The sequence below is a fragment of the Rhinolophus sinicus genome, chromosome 5, assembly GCF_057876585.1.
Source record: "Rhinolophus sinicus isolate RSI-liver-muscle chromosome 5, RSI-T2T, whole genome shotgun sequence".
Taxonomy (NCBI): Eukaryota; Metazoa; Chordata; class Mammalia; order Chiroptera; family Rhinolophidae; genus Rhinolophus; species Rhinolophus sinicus.
This window is the reverse complement of record NC_142505.1, coordinates 68277199-68293043: the sequence shown is the minus strand read 5'-3', so window position 1 is coordinate 68293043 and position 15845 is coordinate 68277199. Positions and strand designations below refer to the sequence as shown.

Below are 15845 nucleotides of genomic sequence, written 5' to 3'. Positions count from 1 at the left end.
GCACACCCATCTCCGTGTTTATGATATTTTTCTAGGTGTTCCCAGACCTAAGTTGGCAGTAAAAAAAAAGTTTTCCCTAGCAATTCATGTTATCAAATCCCCAAAAGCGTTAGATTTAAATTTTAACATAGCCACACATCTATTTTCACACTCTGATTTCTTCTGTTAATACAAGATTGGGTTGCATTTGTCAACTGGCAAAAATAACTCTCCAGAAAATCCACCAAAAGAGCAGTTTATTCTGAAAAGAAAAAGAAACAAAAACCACCACCGCAGTGCGGGAACGCACACCTCCAACCCGGGGCGCCAACCGTCTGCCCAAGTGAAGAAGAACAGCCCCCTTTCCAAGATGGCTATTCTCTTTAGTAGCATTCCTCCCCCAGAAGTTACCACAAAGTTTCACAGGAACTCAGGACTAGAGAGTTAACAAGGGGCCCAGCTCCACCCATAGTCCTCCCAGTTCAATGGTTAAGCATTTTAAGATGGCAATTCACTTTTATCGCATTACGTGATTCTGGGGACAAATGCCCCGGCATGGACGTTTGGTGAGCACAGCTCATAGAGGGTCCATTGTGGGTCACTGTGTGTTCTGTGGAAGGACCTAGTGGGGCTGGGGCTCATCCATGGGCCTAAAACAAATACTTTTGGTCAGTTCAGCTCTGACCTCCTTACCGTTTCCTGAATTTTGTCATCCTGAACCTATCATGGTCACCAGCTCACTCCAGCCATGAACCCAACCCAGGTCAGGGGGAATGCCCCGTTTCCCTTGGCGGGGTCTTGACATGCCTGCCCTGCCCCCAGGTCAGAGAGTGCTCATCACAGAGGACCTGGGGGACGCTGAGGTGCAGGAGGGCTCCTCAGCCACCTTCAGCTGCCGCGTCTCCCCTGCTGACTACGGGCCTGTCCGCTGGTTCCTGGACAAGACTCCCCTGTATGCCAATGAGCTCAACGAGATCCAAACCCAGCCTGGTGGCTACCACGTGCTCACCCTACGGCAGCTTGCACTCAAGGACTCGGGCACTGTACACTTCGAAGTGGGTGACCAGCGGTCCTCGGCTGCCCTGCGGGTCACAGGTGGGCAGTGTGCCCAGTGCTGTAGCAGGGGCTAGTCTGTGTGGCTGAGGGTATAGCATGGTCTTGGGGCTCATGGAGAAGGAGCCGTGTGATGGACCTCGGATCCCAGGGTGGGCTTGGGAGGCTGGGTGTGGCTGTTTCATGACGAGTTGTTGCACTTGGTGTGCAGAGGTGATCCCACAGCCAATGTGGCATGGGCCTGGCCACACCCCTGTGTTGTGGAGAGCCACACAGAGCCTGGCCTGACCCCTAGCAACCCTGTGTGTCTCCAGCCTGAGGTGGGCTGATGGGTACTTGGCCTGGGTGTCACTTGGGCTACAGCGACACCTGGAGCTTCTCCTGCAGGAGCCCCCAAGTGCCCTGTACTTCCCTCTCTGTCCCCAGAGAAGCCAAGCATCTTCTCCAGGGAGCTCACGGATGCCACAGTCATAGAAGGGGAGGATCTGGCCCTTGTCTGTGAGACCGTTGCCCCAGACAGCCCTGTACACTGGACCAAGGACGGGAAAGCCCTGCGACCATCAGCCCGGTGCCAGTTGAGCCGCGAGGGCCGCCGGGCCCAGCTGATCCTCACTGACATCACCCTGCAGGATGCTGGGCGCTACAAGTGTGAGGCTGGGGGTGTCTGGAGCAGCTCCATCATCAGGGTCCACGGTGAGCCCCCAGGCCGGGCCAGGCAGCCTCCAGCCATGCTCAGGGTGCCCATACATCTCATCTTACTCAGGGCAAGGGAGACCCCAGACCCTGTCTGGCTCCCTCTCTCTCTGTCTCCTCCCTCTTTCTGTGTGTGTGTGTGTGTGTGTGTGTGTGTGTGTGTGTAGTCTTCATCCCCCTGTCCATCTCTGTCTCTCCACAACTCATCCCTCTCACTGCTCCTTCCCCATCTTTGGGTCTCTCCGGGCTGATAGAGCTCCCCTTACCCTCTGATGATCTACTGAACAGCAGTCTCTTTCCTGCTTTATTCCTGACTTTGTCTTGTATTCTGACATCACTCTATTTCCTTCCTAGCTTGGCTCATTCCCATCTGTTTCAGTCAGCTCAGGCTGTGTAACAAATACCATATAGGGGCAGTTCAAACAACAGACACTTATTTCTCACAGTCCTGGAGGCTGGAAGTCTGAGATTCAGGTGCAGACAGGACTGGTTCTCCTGTGGTCTCTGTCTCTCCTGTTGGTGTAAGGATAGCCGTCTCTTCCCTGTGTCTTCACATGGTTATCCCTCTGTATGTGTCTGTGTTCTAATCTCCTCTTATAGAAACATCGGTCCTATGGTATTAGGGCCCATCCTAGTGACCTCATTTCACCTTAATAACCTCTTTAAAGGTTCCATCTCCAAGTACAGCCCCATCTGAGGCCTTGGGGTTGGGGCTCCATGCGTGAATTTGAGGGGGACACAATGCAGCCTATGACACTGCACCCTTCTTTGTTCTTTTGTTAGGCTTCCCCTCCTGTAGGGGCAGAGTTCTCAGGGTCACTGTCACTAGCTTCTGACAGAGAAAGAGTGAGGCGGGCCTGCCTGCACTGTGCACTGGTGCCCCTTGCTCTCCTCAACTGTAGAGGGTCCCCAGGGGGATACAGGGGCAAGGACAAGTTGAGCGCATGCCTTCCACAGCACGGCCGGTGCAGTTCCGGGAGGGGCTGAAGAACATGGAGGTGCTGGAGGGCGGTGCCGCCACATTGCGCTGTGTACTGTCGTCTGTGGCCACACCTGTGGAGTGGCGCCGTGGAGATGAGGTTTTACAGCCAGGAGGCAAGTACAGTGTACGGCAGGAGGGTGCCATGCTGGAGCTGGTGGTCCGGGACCTGCGGCCCCAAGACAGCGGGAAGTATGCCTGCTGCTTTGGTGATCAGACAACCTCAGCCACACTCACCGTGAAGGGTAAGAGTGCCCTTGCCCTGCCCACGTGACACACGCGGCCCTTTACCTCCCATGTGGGACAATAAGGATGATGTTCTCTGTCTTTGACCTTCCACAGCCCTGCCTGCCGAGTTCATAGGAAGAATGAGAGGCAAGGAGGCCACAGAAGGGGCCACAGCCACACTGCGCTGCCAGCTGAGCAAGCCGGCCCCTGTGGAGTGGAGGAAGGGGCCCGAGATCCTCAGAGCTGGGGACAGAGTCAGCCTGAGACAGGATGGGGCCGTGTGTGAGCTGGAGATCCGGGGCCTGGCTGTGGCCGACGCTGGAGAGTACTCGTGTGTGTGCGGGCAGGAGAGGACCTCGGCCACGCTGAATGTCAGAGGTAACGACCACGTGTGGCCAAGCTGAGCCGTGTTTTGGTGTCCAATTATTGACTTCCATCTGCACTAATTCCATGTTTCCTCCCCGTCTCAGTGTCACCCTCTTCTCATAATTCCAGAGAATCCCTTTTGCCTTCCAAGGGTATTGTGTGAAACCCAGGAACTCTCACTGCTTGTGCCACCACTGGTTTTGTCCTATTGTCCTGTCAGAGTTTGTGTCATGTCTTCTATCCTGTCAGGTCCTGCTTCCAAAGTTCTTCACAGAATCTGAGGTCCCTTGTCTGCTTGACACTCCACAGCCCTACCTGCTGAGTTCATTGGAAGATTGAGAAGCAAGGAGGCCACAGAAGGGGCCATGGCCACACTGAGCTGCGAACTGAGCAAGCCGGCCCCCGTGGAGTGGAGGAAGGGGCCTGAGACCCTCAGAGCTGGGGACAGAGTCAGCCTGAGGCAGGACGGGGCTGTGTGTGAGCTGGAGATCCGGGGCCTGGTCGTGGCTGATGCTGGAGAGTACTCGTGTGTATGCGGGCAGGAGAGGACCTCAGCCATGCTGACTGTCAAGGGTAAAGACTGCGTGTGGCCACGTGGAGCAGCGGCTCCGTGTCTGAGCGCTTGGGCACGACCCCTCGCTACGCTATGCTCGTCTGTGTAGGTATTTCTGCCTCTCTGTGTGTCTCCTGCCTTCTTGCAGCCCGAGTGTCAGCACGTGCTCATGCGAGGCCTTCTCAAATACAGAGCGGAGATCTGGGTCTCCTCCTTCACGGGGGTCACATCTGGGGTAGAGGAGGAGGGCAGCCAGCCACACAACACAAATGGTGGAATACAGTCCTCTTGAGGGGGCAGTGCCAGCAAAGATTAGGTAGTAGATCCAAGTGTGGCCCTCAAGGCAAGGATGTCAGGAGGTATGCTCAAGGGATAGACCCAAGCATGTGACCGGCCATGAAAGAGCCATGTAGGTGGTCTTGGGTCCACTGTCCAGTATCTGGGTGCCATGAGAGGTGAGGCGGGTGTGGAGGGTGAGATAAGTGTGAAGGATGACGTTTAGGTGGAGTGGGTGTCGAGGTGAGGTGGGTGCGGAGATGAGAAGTAGGTTAGGACTAGAGAAGATTGAGGGGCAGGGAGGGATGGGTTGAGGAGCACAGCCCCAGCCAGGAAGGGATGGTGGGTGTCCATGCTGGGGAGGGGGTCCATGTATTGTGTCTATGGCGGGTTGGTGGGCATCCACGCTGGTTTGGAGTTTTGTGTCTTGCATCTGTGGCAGGTCTTTTGGTCTCGGCTGCAGCAGTAGTGTGCTCATCTGGGTGTGGCTGGGTGGTCTGGGGTGATTTTCAGATGACAGCCCAGGTCGAGGGTGGGGTAGGGCTCACTCAGCTGGAGCAGGTGGGCTGGCCCATGGCTTAGGGTGGGGAGATGACAGCCAGTTGTGTGGGCACCACTGCCCGGGGTGGGCACGTGGTGTCTTCTCACATTGGAGCAGCCCCTTTGTGGGGTGGGTGTCCTGCCTGGTGTTCCCAGGACTCCACCTCCAGAAGATACCTGGATAGTCAGCTTGGTATTTTGGCTTCTTCCTTGTCTGCGAGTTGCAGCGTCCAATGGTCTGTCCGTCTGACCCTCCCCAGCCCTGACCCCAAATTCACAAAAGTCCTGAGGCCTGAGAAGGCCACAGGAAGTGCCATATCCATGCTGCACTGTGAACTTAGCAAGGCTTTCTCATGGAGTGGCAGAAAGGGCCTGAGACCCTCAGAGGTGGGGAATCAGGACGGGCTCTGGCCATGGTGAGGTGTGGGTGGTGGTGTTGCGACAGGTCAAGTCCCCATGCAGGGAGTCTGGGTCCTCAGGGGCCCTTGTAAGGTCTTGGTCACTTCTTGAAGGGGAAACAGATGGACAGAGACAAAATGCCACCCCCGTGTCCTGAGAGGGTCCCAGGAGTAACATCAATAAAGGCACACAGTGTCTGGGATGTCTCAGAAGTAGCAGAGGAAGACCCCTCTGTAGGTGTGCAGGGACTTCAGTCCTGGGCCCTGGACAGACCCACTCATGTGACAAAGTAGACAGTGAAGAAGAGGATTCTGGAGGTCAGGCAGGCGGTCACATACACAAACGTTCAGACCTTTGGGGAGAGGCCACCACCCTGACTCCTTGAGTTGCATGGACAGAGTACAGAGTCCCAGCATGGAGTCCCTGGGCTCTTACACTGGTCAGACCCACTGGGAGACCAAAGAGGTATGGACTCAGAGGGCTGTCACTCATCCAACAGCGAAGAAGCCCAGGACCCCAGGTGACCAGCTATAGGCTGCCCAAGAGAACTGCTTCCAGAAGTGTGTGGATTCCAAGAACACCTGTACCAGGGTGACAAGCCAGGAGGAGAATGGCTCCTAAATCCTCCTGGCTGAGGTGTACCTTGCTCTGGTCTGCTCAGGTCAGTCCTGGTTTGTCCCAGGCTCTGGCCTCAAGAGCTACAGGAGTAGGCACTAGTGCAAACTCATGGGAAAGATTCAGGCAGCCTTTTTCATGCCACTTTTTCCTGGCCATACTCATCAGGGTCACAGATTGTTCAGAAATAGGGAGTCACAGGGGGGCCATGGCCAAGGTGTTGTGAGCTGAGCAGCCTGGCAGGTAGGTTGAGGAAAGAGACCTGGGCCCTCAAATCTGGCATCAGATATAGTCTGAGGCAGGACGGGCCACAGAAGATGCCCAGATGTCTGTCCATACATCCATTGAAACTGGCCATTTCCCTGTGTCTGTCCTGGGAAGAGGACCTCATTGGGGATCCCAGCTCCTTCGTCCCCTTACTGGCTGGGCACTACTCCACCCCATTGTGTCCATGCCTTTATTCCTCATTTGCTCCAGGGTGTGTTTCATTGTCATGTGTCCATGCCCAACCCCCACTGCCAAATTCTCCAGACAGTCTGCTGTTCTCTGGGTCCTTCTGAACCCCCCAGCCCTGCCCGCCAAGTGTCTGAGGAATGAGGAAGTTATGGAAGGGGCCATAGCATGAGATGGAGGGGGTGGGGCCTGGTGTGGGCAGAAATGGCATTCAGTGAGCCCATGTGTGCCAGGTGTGGACAGTGCTGATTGGACATCCCACATAGGATGGGGAGCACATGTGAGGGATGATGATGGAGCGGTGGATGTTATGACTGGCAGGTGCCTCCTGGGGTTTCTCCCGGGAGACATGTCCATCGTGTTGTTGCCTGCATGGGTTATGACCTGGAGGAGCCTGGCTTGGAGCTCTGGATAAAGGAGAGGTCAGCACTTACCAGTGTGAAGAGTCATGGTTAGGACAAGATGACCTATAAGAAGACAAGAGGCCTGGATGAAGCCAATCCCAGGCTGCCCTGCACCTTGGCAGGCAGAACACATGAAGACCCCACTGTCACACACCAGTCCCATGTCCCCATGCTTCCTGCTTCTACATCCATCCCGAATGTTCACGTTGTGCCCACAAATTTTCAAGATGGGTTGATGGCTTCTGTCCATCTGACCTTCTACAGCCTTGCCAGCTCAATTCACCGAAGAGCTAAAGAGCAAGGAGGCCATGGAAGGGGCCACGGCCACACTGCACTGCGAGCTGAGCAAGCCGGCCCCTGTGGAGTGGAGGAAGGGGCCTGAGACCCTCAGAGCTGGGGACAGAGTCAGCCTGAGGCAGGACGGGGCCGTGTGTGAGCTGGAGATCCGGGGCCTGGCTGTGGCCGACGCTGGAGAATACTCGTGTGTGTGCGGGCAGGAGAGGACCTCGGCCACGCTAACCATCAGGGGTAAAGACCACGTGTGGCATGTGGAGCAGTGCTTTGGTGTCTTCATGTTGTCATTTTGTCACCACCTCTGCTCGGTACACTCTGTGACTATGTATCTCAAGCAGGGGTCCCTGAGCATGTCCCGGCTCCTATCTCCCCTCCAGCAGATGTCCTGATGTTCGTGTCCAGTCCTTTGTCTCCTCTTTTCTTCTCATTCTATTTGCCTGTGTCACCATCTGTGCATTCGTTCTCATTCACACTGTGACCTTTTGCAATTTGTGTGGTCCTTGTGGATGTGCTTGTCTGAGACAGAGTTCTCCAAACAGTCTGATGTTCTCTGGGTTTTCTGACCCCCTAGCCCTTCCCGCCAAGTTCACAAAGGATCTAAAGAAGGAAGAGGCCACAGAAGGGGCCACGGCCACACTGCACTGTGAGCTGAGCAAGCCGGCTCCCGTGGAGTGGAGGAAGGGGCCCGAGATCCTCAGAGCTGGAGACAGAGTCAACCTGAGGCAGGACGGGGCCGTGTGTGAGCTGGAGATCCGGGGCCTGGCTGTGGCCGACGCTGGAGAGTACTCGTGTGTGTGCGGGCAGGAAATGACCTCGGCCACGCTGAACGTCAGGGGTAACGACCACATGTGGCCAAGCTGAGCCGGGCTTTAGTGTCCAATTATTCACTTCATGACATCTGTCTGCAGTAATCCCACGTACTCTTCCCCTTCTCAGTGTCACCTTCTTCCTGTAATTCCAAGAATTCCTTCCACTTCCTGGGCTGTTGTACAAATCATGAGAAACCAGCATCTAAGCCACTTTTCACCCCTCGTATCACCAATGGTTTTGCCCTATTGTCCTGTCAGAATCTGTGTCACGTCTTCTGTTCTGGCAGGTCCTGCCCCAATGTTCTGCATAAAATCTGATATTCCATGTGTTTATACGACTCTCCCAACCCTGTCCACCAGTTTTATACAAAGCCTGAGGCCTGAGGAGTCCATGAAAGTGGCGACAACCACGCTGTTCACTGGCTGAGCTGAAGGAAGCCACAGTCCACAGCGTGTACTAGGCATACCCAGCATGTAGCTCGTGTCCGCAGGGGTTTTATGTCCTGTCTGTGCTGTCCATATCCTGTCTCATCCATGTGCTCAGATGTGTGATTTTGTCTGTGTCTTTCTGACCCCCAGTCCTGCCCGCTAAGTTCACAAAGGGTCTGAGGAATGAGGAGGTCACAGAAGGGGCCATGGCCACACTGCACTGCGAGCTGAGCAAGCCGGCCCCTGTTGAGTGGAAGAAAGGACCCGAGACCCTCAGAGCTGGGGACAGAGTCAGCCTGAGGCAGGACGGGGCCGTGTGTGAGCTGGAGATCCGGGGCCTGGCTGTGGCCGATGCTGGAGAGTACTCGTGTGTGTGCGGGCAGGAGAGGACCTCGGCGACGCTGAACGTCAGGGGTAACGACCACGTGTGGCCATATGGACTCAATGGGTGCCTGTCCTCCTCTCTTTGTCTCTTGTGCTCACACTAGGTACCCATGGGAACTCTTCTACTCTGTGCCTTGGGCTATTTTTCTCCATCCTCTGTGTGCTTGCCTGTCAAAATGTTGTCCAGTGTTCTGATGTCTGTGTACTGTTTGAACCCAAGTGACCGCCTGTGGCCAGACTTCGTGTTAGGAAAAGCATCACAGCTTGTAGCCGTCTTCCTGTCCCAATCCGCTCCACTTTTCCCTTTCTCCACAGCCTTTAGTCAGGATCTGAGGGATCCTAGGGGTCTAAGGGGCCCCCTGACCCTGATGACCTGGTGGGACAGTCCTGCCCATGGGAATCCAGGGTGACGGCTGGCATGAGATTAGCCTGCTCTGACCCAGAGCTCCTCTTGCAGCTCCCACACGGTTCCTCCACCTCCTTGACGTGGACCCAAACCATGATGTGCACTCCCATCCCAGTCTCCTGGGGCCTGTGGGCAGCCCGGCTGCTGGGGCGGAGCTGCAGGTCATGACTGACCTTGGCCCTCAGCAGAGCTGCCTGGGTGTGGGGGGCTGTCTCCTGCCTTGGTGTGGGGGAATGTCTCCTGCTGAGTCGGGGGGTGGCCGATCTCCTGGCTGGGTGTGGGGACTGATTCTGTCCCCCCTCTGCCCACCCACCCCCCAGCCCCACAGGTGGTATTCAGGGAACCCCTGCAGAGCCTGCAGGCTGAGGAGGGTGGTCTGGCCATCCTTCGGTGTGAGCTGTCGGAGCCCAGTGCTGTGGTCTGGAGCAAGGCCGGCCTAGAGCTGCAGGCGGACAAGCACCGGGAGCTGTGTCAACGGGGCTGCACAATGGAACTGGTGCTGCGGGACCTGCGCAGGGAAGATGCCGGCGAGTACACCTGCACCTGTGGCTCCCAGGCCACAAGCGCCACCCTCGCTGTCACAGGTGGGCCCCAAAGCTGGCTCTGCTCTGCATGCAGGCCCTGTCTGCTTTGGGGGGACCCTCTGGGCTGCAGCCTCACCCACCTGAGGGACTCTCCTGATTCTGGGTGGGCAGACCTGGCCTGAGTCACTTCCCCCATGCCCCTTCCACACTGCAGCTGCACCCGTGCAGTTCCTGAAGGAGCTGCAGGCCCAGGAGGTAGATGAGGGTGCGACGGCCCACCTGCGCTGTGAGCTGAGCCGGGCAGGCGCCAGCGTGGAGTGGCGCAAGGGCTCGCTGCAGCTCTTCTCCTGTGCTAAGTACCAGATGGTACAGGAGGGTGCAGTCGTGGAACTGCTGGTGCTGGGCGCCGAGCAGGAGGATGCTGGCCACTACACCTGCGACACGGGCCACACACAGAGCACTGCCAGCCTCTCAGTCCGTGGTGAGTTGCCTGATGGTCCCTGCCCTCCCCAGGCCCCTCAGCCCCTGTGCCGCAGGGGGGGCCTTGCACAGCACCTCTAAACATCCCCTGACCCCCCAGCCCCTGAGCCCATGTTCCAGACTGAGCTTCAGGGCACAGAGCAGGAAGTGGGCGGCGTGGCCCGACTGTGCTGCCAGCTGAGCAAGGTGGAGCACGGAGCTCCTGTGCAGTGGCTCAAAGAGGGTACAGAACTGCGTGCAGGCCCCAAGTACGAGATGCGTTACCAGGGGGCCATGTGTGAGCTGCTGATCCATGGGCTTGAGGCCAAGGACACGGGCGAGTATGCCTGCATGGTGGGTGGCCAGAAAACCTTGGCCTCTGTCAAGGTCAGAGGTGAGCCCTCCCTGCTGCACCCACTCCTCTTATAGCTACCCTGGGGGACGCCCTCTAGCCAGGTGCTATTCCAGGGTGGCTCTCAGACCCCTGGTGTTACAAGCTCTCCCTTCTCATGTCTGCACCACTTCCCTGTCAACAGTAGGAAAACAGGCTGTGGCCCCTGGATGCTGCCCTGCCTCCTGCCCCCAGCTGCTAGGTGGGTCAGTCTGACCTGGGCCGCCCTCTCTGAGCCCCTGCCTGTCTGTCCAAAGGTCTTGCCTCCCTGAATGTCCCAGCCACAGGGTGGGGATGGACAGAGGCAGCTCACCACCCTGCAGCCCCTCATCTACTTCCTCCAAACAGAGGCACCTTCAGTCCAGTCTCTGCCCTCAGGAGCTCAGCGTCACGGGAGGGGTCCATGTTTGTAGATAACTGTGTGATGAATGCTGTGTGAGGCAGATGGAGGCTGTGGCAGGAGAGGAGAGTGAGAGAATCCAGAAGGCTTCCTGGAGGACGGGTGTGGGAGCTTGACCCGGGCGTTCAGACCTGGTTGATAATGGGTCCCCTTCGCCCACACTCCAGAACCCGAGGTAACCATAGTGCGGGGTCTTCTCGACAACGAAGTACAGGCTGATGGGGAGGTGGAGTTCAGCTGCGAGGTGTCACACACTGGTGCCACGGATGTGGAGTGGCGCCTCCAGGGCCTGCCGTTGCAGAACAATGAGGTGACAGAGGTGGCTGTGCAGGGTGGCCGCACGCACACACTGCGGCTGAAGGGCGTGACACCAGAGGATGCAGGCACCATCTCTTTCCACGTGGGCCTCCACATGTCCTCTGCCCAGCTCACTGTCAGAGGTAGTGGGCATGGGCAGCTGCCACCATACTCACAGCTGGAACGTCCAGGCACTGTTGGGGGAGAGAGAGAGACTGCAAGGGTCCCTGCTTTTGGGGTAGGGAACCGGTGGGGAGGTAGCTCTGTGCACAGGTAGTTCTGGGTGGCCTGATATATCAGGGTTGAGTGGTGTCCTGCCTGTGTGTCTGTCTGCAAGAATTGAGTTGGGGTGCAGGGGGTGGACCCCAGGACTGGGAGGCATCCCGGATGCCAAGGCTGATGCTATGCCTTCCCTGATACAGCCCCTGATGTGACCATCCTGGAGCCCCTGCGGGATGTGCAGCTCAGCGAGGGCCAAGATGCCCATTTCCAGTGCCGGCTGTCCAGAGCCTGCAGCCAGGAGGCCCGCTGGGCCCTGGGAGGGGTTCCCCTGCAGGCCAACGAGATGAACAACATCACAGTGGAGCACGGCACATTGCACTCTCTCACCCTCCACAAGGTGGGACCCTGGGACCTGCCTCCATCCACAGGCCCCCGGGGTGTGGAGGGGAAGGTTCCAACTCCAGTTGCCTTGGGCTGGGGACTTGCCAGCAGAAATAGTTGGAATGGGCTGCCAGGCTGAGACCCCATCTCTGCTCCCGCAGGTGACCCTCGAGGATTCCGGAACCATCAGTTTCCAAGTGGGCTCATGTAGCTCAGAGGCCCAGCTGAAGGTCACAGGTGGGCAGCCCCCTCCCACACCCAGCGACCTGCTTGGGATGTCCCCACATCCCTACTCATGGAGCTGTTGGGGCGTGGTATGGCCAGAAACCCAAGCAGAGCTTTCCTTGGGGTGTTAATTTTCCAACCCCTGACTGCTAAAGCTATGGACTGGAGATTGCACTGAGGTAGGCTGGTGAAGATCAGCTCAAGAGATTTTTGGTGTGTGTGGGGGGAATCCCTGTGTGGGGTTAGTGCTATCTGCATGAGGGAGATAGGGAGCCTGGCCATGGCAGTCTGGACCCTGAGGTGGAAGCAAAGTTTTCCACACTTCTACCCTTTATATGACTACTCCTATGACAGAGGTCATGTTAACACACACATGCACACTCAGAAGGTTCCCAGGTGACTATGCAATAGCACACCTGTGACACATATACAGTTTTGGGTATAGTGGATTTCAAGGACCTTCAACTTGGGTTATACCTTGTCTAAAGATCTGGATATTCCGGAGTCCTCCTCCCCTGCTGCCGTTCTGTTGGTTCTCATGTTAGTTGCATCCTTCTGACCATCTGTTTACCATCCATCCTATTCATCCATCCATCCACCATCCATTTACCCCTCCACTATCATTCATCTGCCATCCATCATCATTCATTCATCGACTATCTACCCATCCATCCACCATCATTCATCCATCCATCAGTCTGCCATCCATTCATCGATCATTCTGGATGAATGATACCCATCCACCATGTACCATTCATCCACCATTCATCTATCATTGATCCATCCATCCATCCATCCACCATCTATTCATCAATCCATCCATCTATTCATTTACCATCATCCATCTACCCAACCATCTGTCTGTTCACCCATCCATCCACCATCCACCATCCATCCATTGAACAAACCTTCTAAGCTCCTAACCTTGTCAAAGTTCTAGACCTCGAGAGGGGCCAGGTGCAGCTCTGCCCTTGGGGAGCCCCTACCCCATGGGGGTGTTGGACACTGGAGACAAAGCCATATCCTGAGTCTTCAGGGGATGGTCAGACACAGCTAGCTCTGTGGCCTATGGGGCTGGGAAAGGCCTCAAGTTGAGTGATGGAAGAAGAGCAGTGTCCTGAACAGGGCTGGGCCAGTAAGGGCCTTGTATGTTCATCAGGATGGGTGTCTGTGAGGGGGACATGGAACTAGGTTGGGCCTTGTGGGCCTTGCTGAGGGCTGTACCTTGACCTCTGTTAGCCAGGTGTCCCCAGACTACACCAGCTGGCCTGGGTGCAGACACCCGGCCATATCCTCAGGGGAGGACCATGGGCATGGGGATGTGTGAATGGGTATCCTGGTAGGTGATGTATGGGCGAGTTTGGGAACAGTGCTGGACATGGGAGTATGGATCTGATGCAGCAGACAGGGACCATTAGATGTGCACTCTTGGAAGAGGGTGGGGACAAGTGGGGGGGGCTGGGGCTGGAGTGTCAGTGGTACACACACAGGAAGGGCATTGGGGGCTTCTGAGGAGGACCTGGCTGGGACAGGTATGGGAGCACGAAGCAGGCAGCAGCTGAATTTGGGAAGCCCCTGGGTTTGGGCCTGCTGGGTAATGGGGCAGGGAGCAATTGCCATGGGCATTAGGGCTCTGGAATCTTAACACGTTGCATACGGCGGGGTTTAAATCCCTCATACCCCTCTGTTCCGGCAGGTTTTTAAAAGAAACTACTTTAAAATGCACTCTTCTCTTTAAAGCGTAAATGCTTCTATGTCATTTATTATTTTTCTATGGAATTTTTTAGGATTTACTCACCTATGATGTTAGTAATCCCTCCTGGTGTGATACTGCAGAAAGCAGCTTCCTTTGTTATTAACGAAACACAAATAATTCAATAAAATGTGCAAAGTAAAAAGAGTCAACAGTAAAAACGAGAATTCTCGTTATCCGTCCTTAACGCATGGCTCAGAAAAAATGAAGATTCTCGTAATCCGTACGCAAGGTGTTAAGACCAGAGGGACCATAGGTACATCAGGACAAATGGCCTTCTGGGGACAGGAGAAGCACCTGTTTCCATACCCACAGAGATAGAGGGCTCACTACCTGAGACAGGCCCCGCCTTCTCATAGTGGCAACTCAATGGCCTCTCCTCCTTACCTCACAACCCACCCCACAAAGATTGCAGCCATGGGGCATAGGGCTTATCTGTTCTGCCTTCTGAAGAGGCTGTGGAGACATGCCATCCATGTACTTTGGTGAAACCAGGCATGTTCCGGAGGGAGGTGTGGGGGCAGAGGGGCTGAGCTGGCTCTCCACGGGCTTTCTGTGGGTGGTCTACGTGTGTCATTCCGTGAGCAAAGTGGGACAGGTGGCCCAGGTGAATCTTTGGACCCCAACCCCAGGGAGCCCCAAAATGGTAGACCCCATGTGGTCCCGTGGTCCCAGGGCACCCCAAGCCTGCCCTCCTGTTGCCCTCTTGTGCAGAGGCAGCACCATGCCTGGTACGTGGCTTGCAGAATGTGGACGTCTTTGCGGGGGAGGTGGCCACGTTCTCCTGCGAGGTGTCCTGTGCAGGTGGGCCGGAGGCCCGCTGGTGGCTGGATGGGACCCTGCTGCAGGACGGCCCCCAGAGTGCTATCTGCGTGCGTGATGGGACCTTCTACTCCCTCACGCTGTCGGACCTGGGGGTTGCCGACTCAGGCACCATCACCTACCGTGCAGGGCCCCTGGTCTCCACAGCCAAGTTGTTGGTAAAAGGTACCAGCCAATGGGACCCTGCCCACCCTGGCGCTTCTGCCCCTGCTGCTTCTGCACGCCTCCCGGGGCAGGGGTTCAGGGACTGGCATCACTCCACGTGTGCTGTGGGTGAGCGTAAGGGCAAGCTGTAGTCCTGCTTCATGGATGACAAGGAAGACCAGTCTCAGAGCATGAAGCTGGAGGCTGACCCCATGCCCACCTGCTTGTGGGGCTTTGGGTATTGCTGCCACTGGCACCACTCTGCGTTTGCACATCCATCAGGTGCACACCCAGAGGGCGGCCTTCCAGTCCTGGCCTGGCCTGCCCTGTCCCTGCTTGAGGCTGCCTCTACCACTGTGGGTTGGGTCAGTATGTGCTCTTCTGGGAAAGAGTTAGCCATTGGGGAGGGCAGTGGGCTTCCAGGAACCCCTTAGTGCACTCCCAGTGGGAATGTCGGGTTTCCTGGGATGGCCACTTGATGCGACTCCCCTGGCATGTCTGCCGAGAGGCCTCCTCTGCACTGATGCAGAATAAATGTGGAGATTCCCCCGGGTGCGAGGGGTGAACCATTTGTTGACTAGGATTTTGCCAGGTAGAGATGGGAAAGGGGACCCCCAAAGGGGCAGAGAGGCCCCTGGAGAAGGGACAAGTTGGGCTGGAAGTGCTGTGTGCCTAACAGAGGGTGTGGACCCTGAGTGAGCTCCCAGGCTTTCAGGAAGAGGGTGTTGTGTCCCTGCTGTGGCAATGTGAGCTCCAGACCCTGGGAGATGGGAGCTCAGAGAACAAGAAGGGCCAGGAGGGGCCCAGCAGATGGAGCTGGACTGCCATGAATGGGGCATGTGGGGTTGAGGCTTGCCCCTCATGGAGGGCCGTTGGCCGCCACCATGAGCTCCTTTCCTGCCACAGCGCTGTGCTTGCTTGCTGCTGAGCCGCTGATGCTGGCCATAGAGGGCGGGTGGGCCCCAGCCACACTGCTCCGGCTGACGCGTGCCTGGCGTGTCGGCCGACAGATCCCACGGTGGAGGTGGTCAGTGCCATGCAGGACCTGGCGGTGGAGGAGGGCGGCCTGGCCGAGCTCCTCTGCCAGTACTCGAGGCCAGTGCAGGCTACATGGAAGATGGACGAGCAGGAGGTGCGCGCCGACGGGCACCGTGTCGTCATAGAGCAGGACTGGACCGTGGCCAGGCTGTCATTCAGGCCAGCCTTGCCCTGCGACAGTGGCATCTATTCTTGTGAGGCCGCGGGTACCCGTGTGGTAGCCCTGCTGCAAGTGCAAGGTGAGGCCGCCCGGTGGGCAGCCCCAGGCCCAGCAGGCTTCCCCGTGGCTCAAGCTGAGCCACGTGGTGGAACAGCAAGTGGTAACATCC

The 15845-nt window shown here is 56.9% G+C and overlaps 1 protein-coding gene across 18 annotated transcripts in view; it reads left to right on the top strand.

Annotated features, from left to right (window-relative positions):
- The window catches only part of OBSCN (obscurin, cytoskeletal calmodulin and titin-interacting RhoGEF), a 147188-nt gene that overhangs the window by 79402 nt on the left and 51941 nt on the right, over positions 1 to 15845 (top strand). For 11 of the 18 annotated variants that reach the window (XR_016021423.1, XM_088798862.1, XM_088798854.1 and 8 more), the window contains 16 exons: positions 802 to 1074; positions 1459 to 1725; positions 2683 to 2949; positions 3047 to 3310; positions 3608 to 3871; positions 6803 to 7066; positions 7404 to 7667; positions 8221 to 8484; positions 9181 to 9444; positions 9599 to 9865; positions 9965 to 10237; positions 10802 to 11074; positions 11354 to 11550; positions 11696 to 11771; positions 14227 to 14499; positions 15489 to 15755. Coding sequence is in view for 17 of the 18 variants with exons in the window: in XM_088798862.1 (XP_088654988.1) it covers positions 802 to 1074; positions 1459 to 1725; positions 2683 to 2949; positions 3047 to 3310; positions 3608 to 3871; positions 6803 to 7066; positions 7404 to 7667; positions 8221 to 8484; positions 9181 to 9444; positions 9599 to 9865; positions 9965 to 10237; positions 10802 to 11074; positions 11354 to 11550; positions 11696 to 11771; positions 14227 to 14499; positions 15489 to 15755 (4017 nt within the window). In the remaining variant the exon portion in view is untranslated. The remainder of the gene's footprint in view (positions 1 to 801; positions 1075 to 1458; positions 1726 to 2682; positions 2950 to 3046; positions 3311 to 3607; positions 3872 to 6802; positions 7067 to 7403; positions 7668 to 8220; positions 8485 to 9180; positions 9445 to 9598; positions 9866 to 9964; positions 10238 to 10801; positions 11075 to 11353; positions 11551 to 11695; positions 11772 to 14226; positions 14500 to 15488; positions 15756 to 15845) is intronic. The other 7 variants (XM_088798863.1, XM_088798860.1, XM_088798864.1 and 4 more) reach the window with 5 other exon arrangements.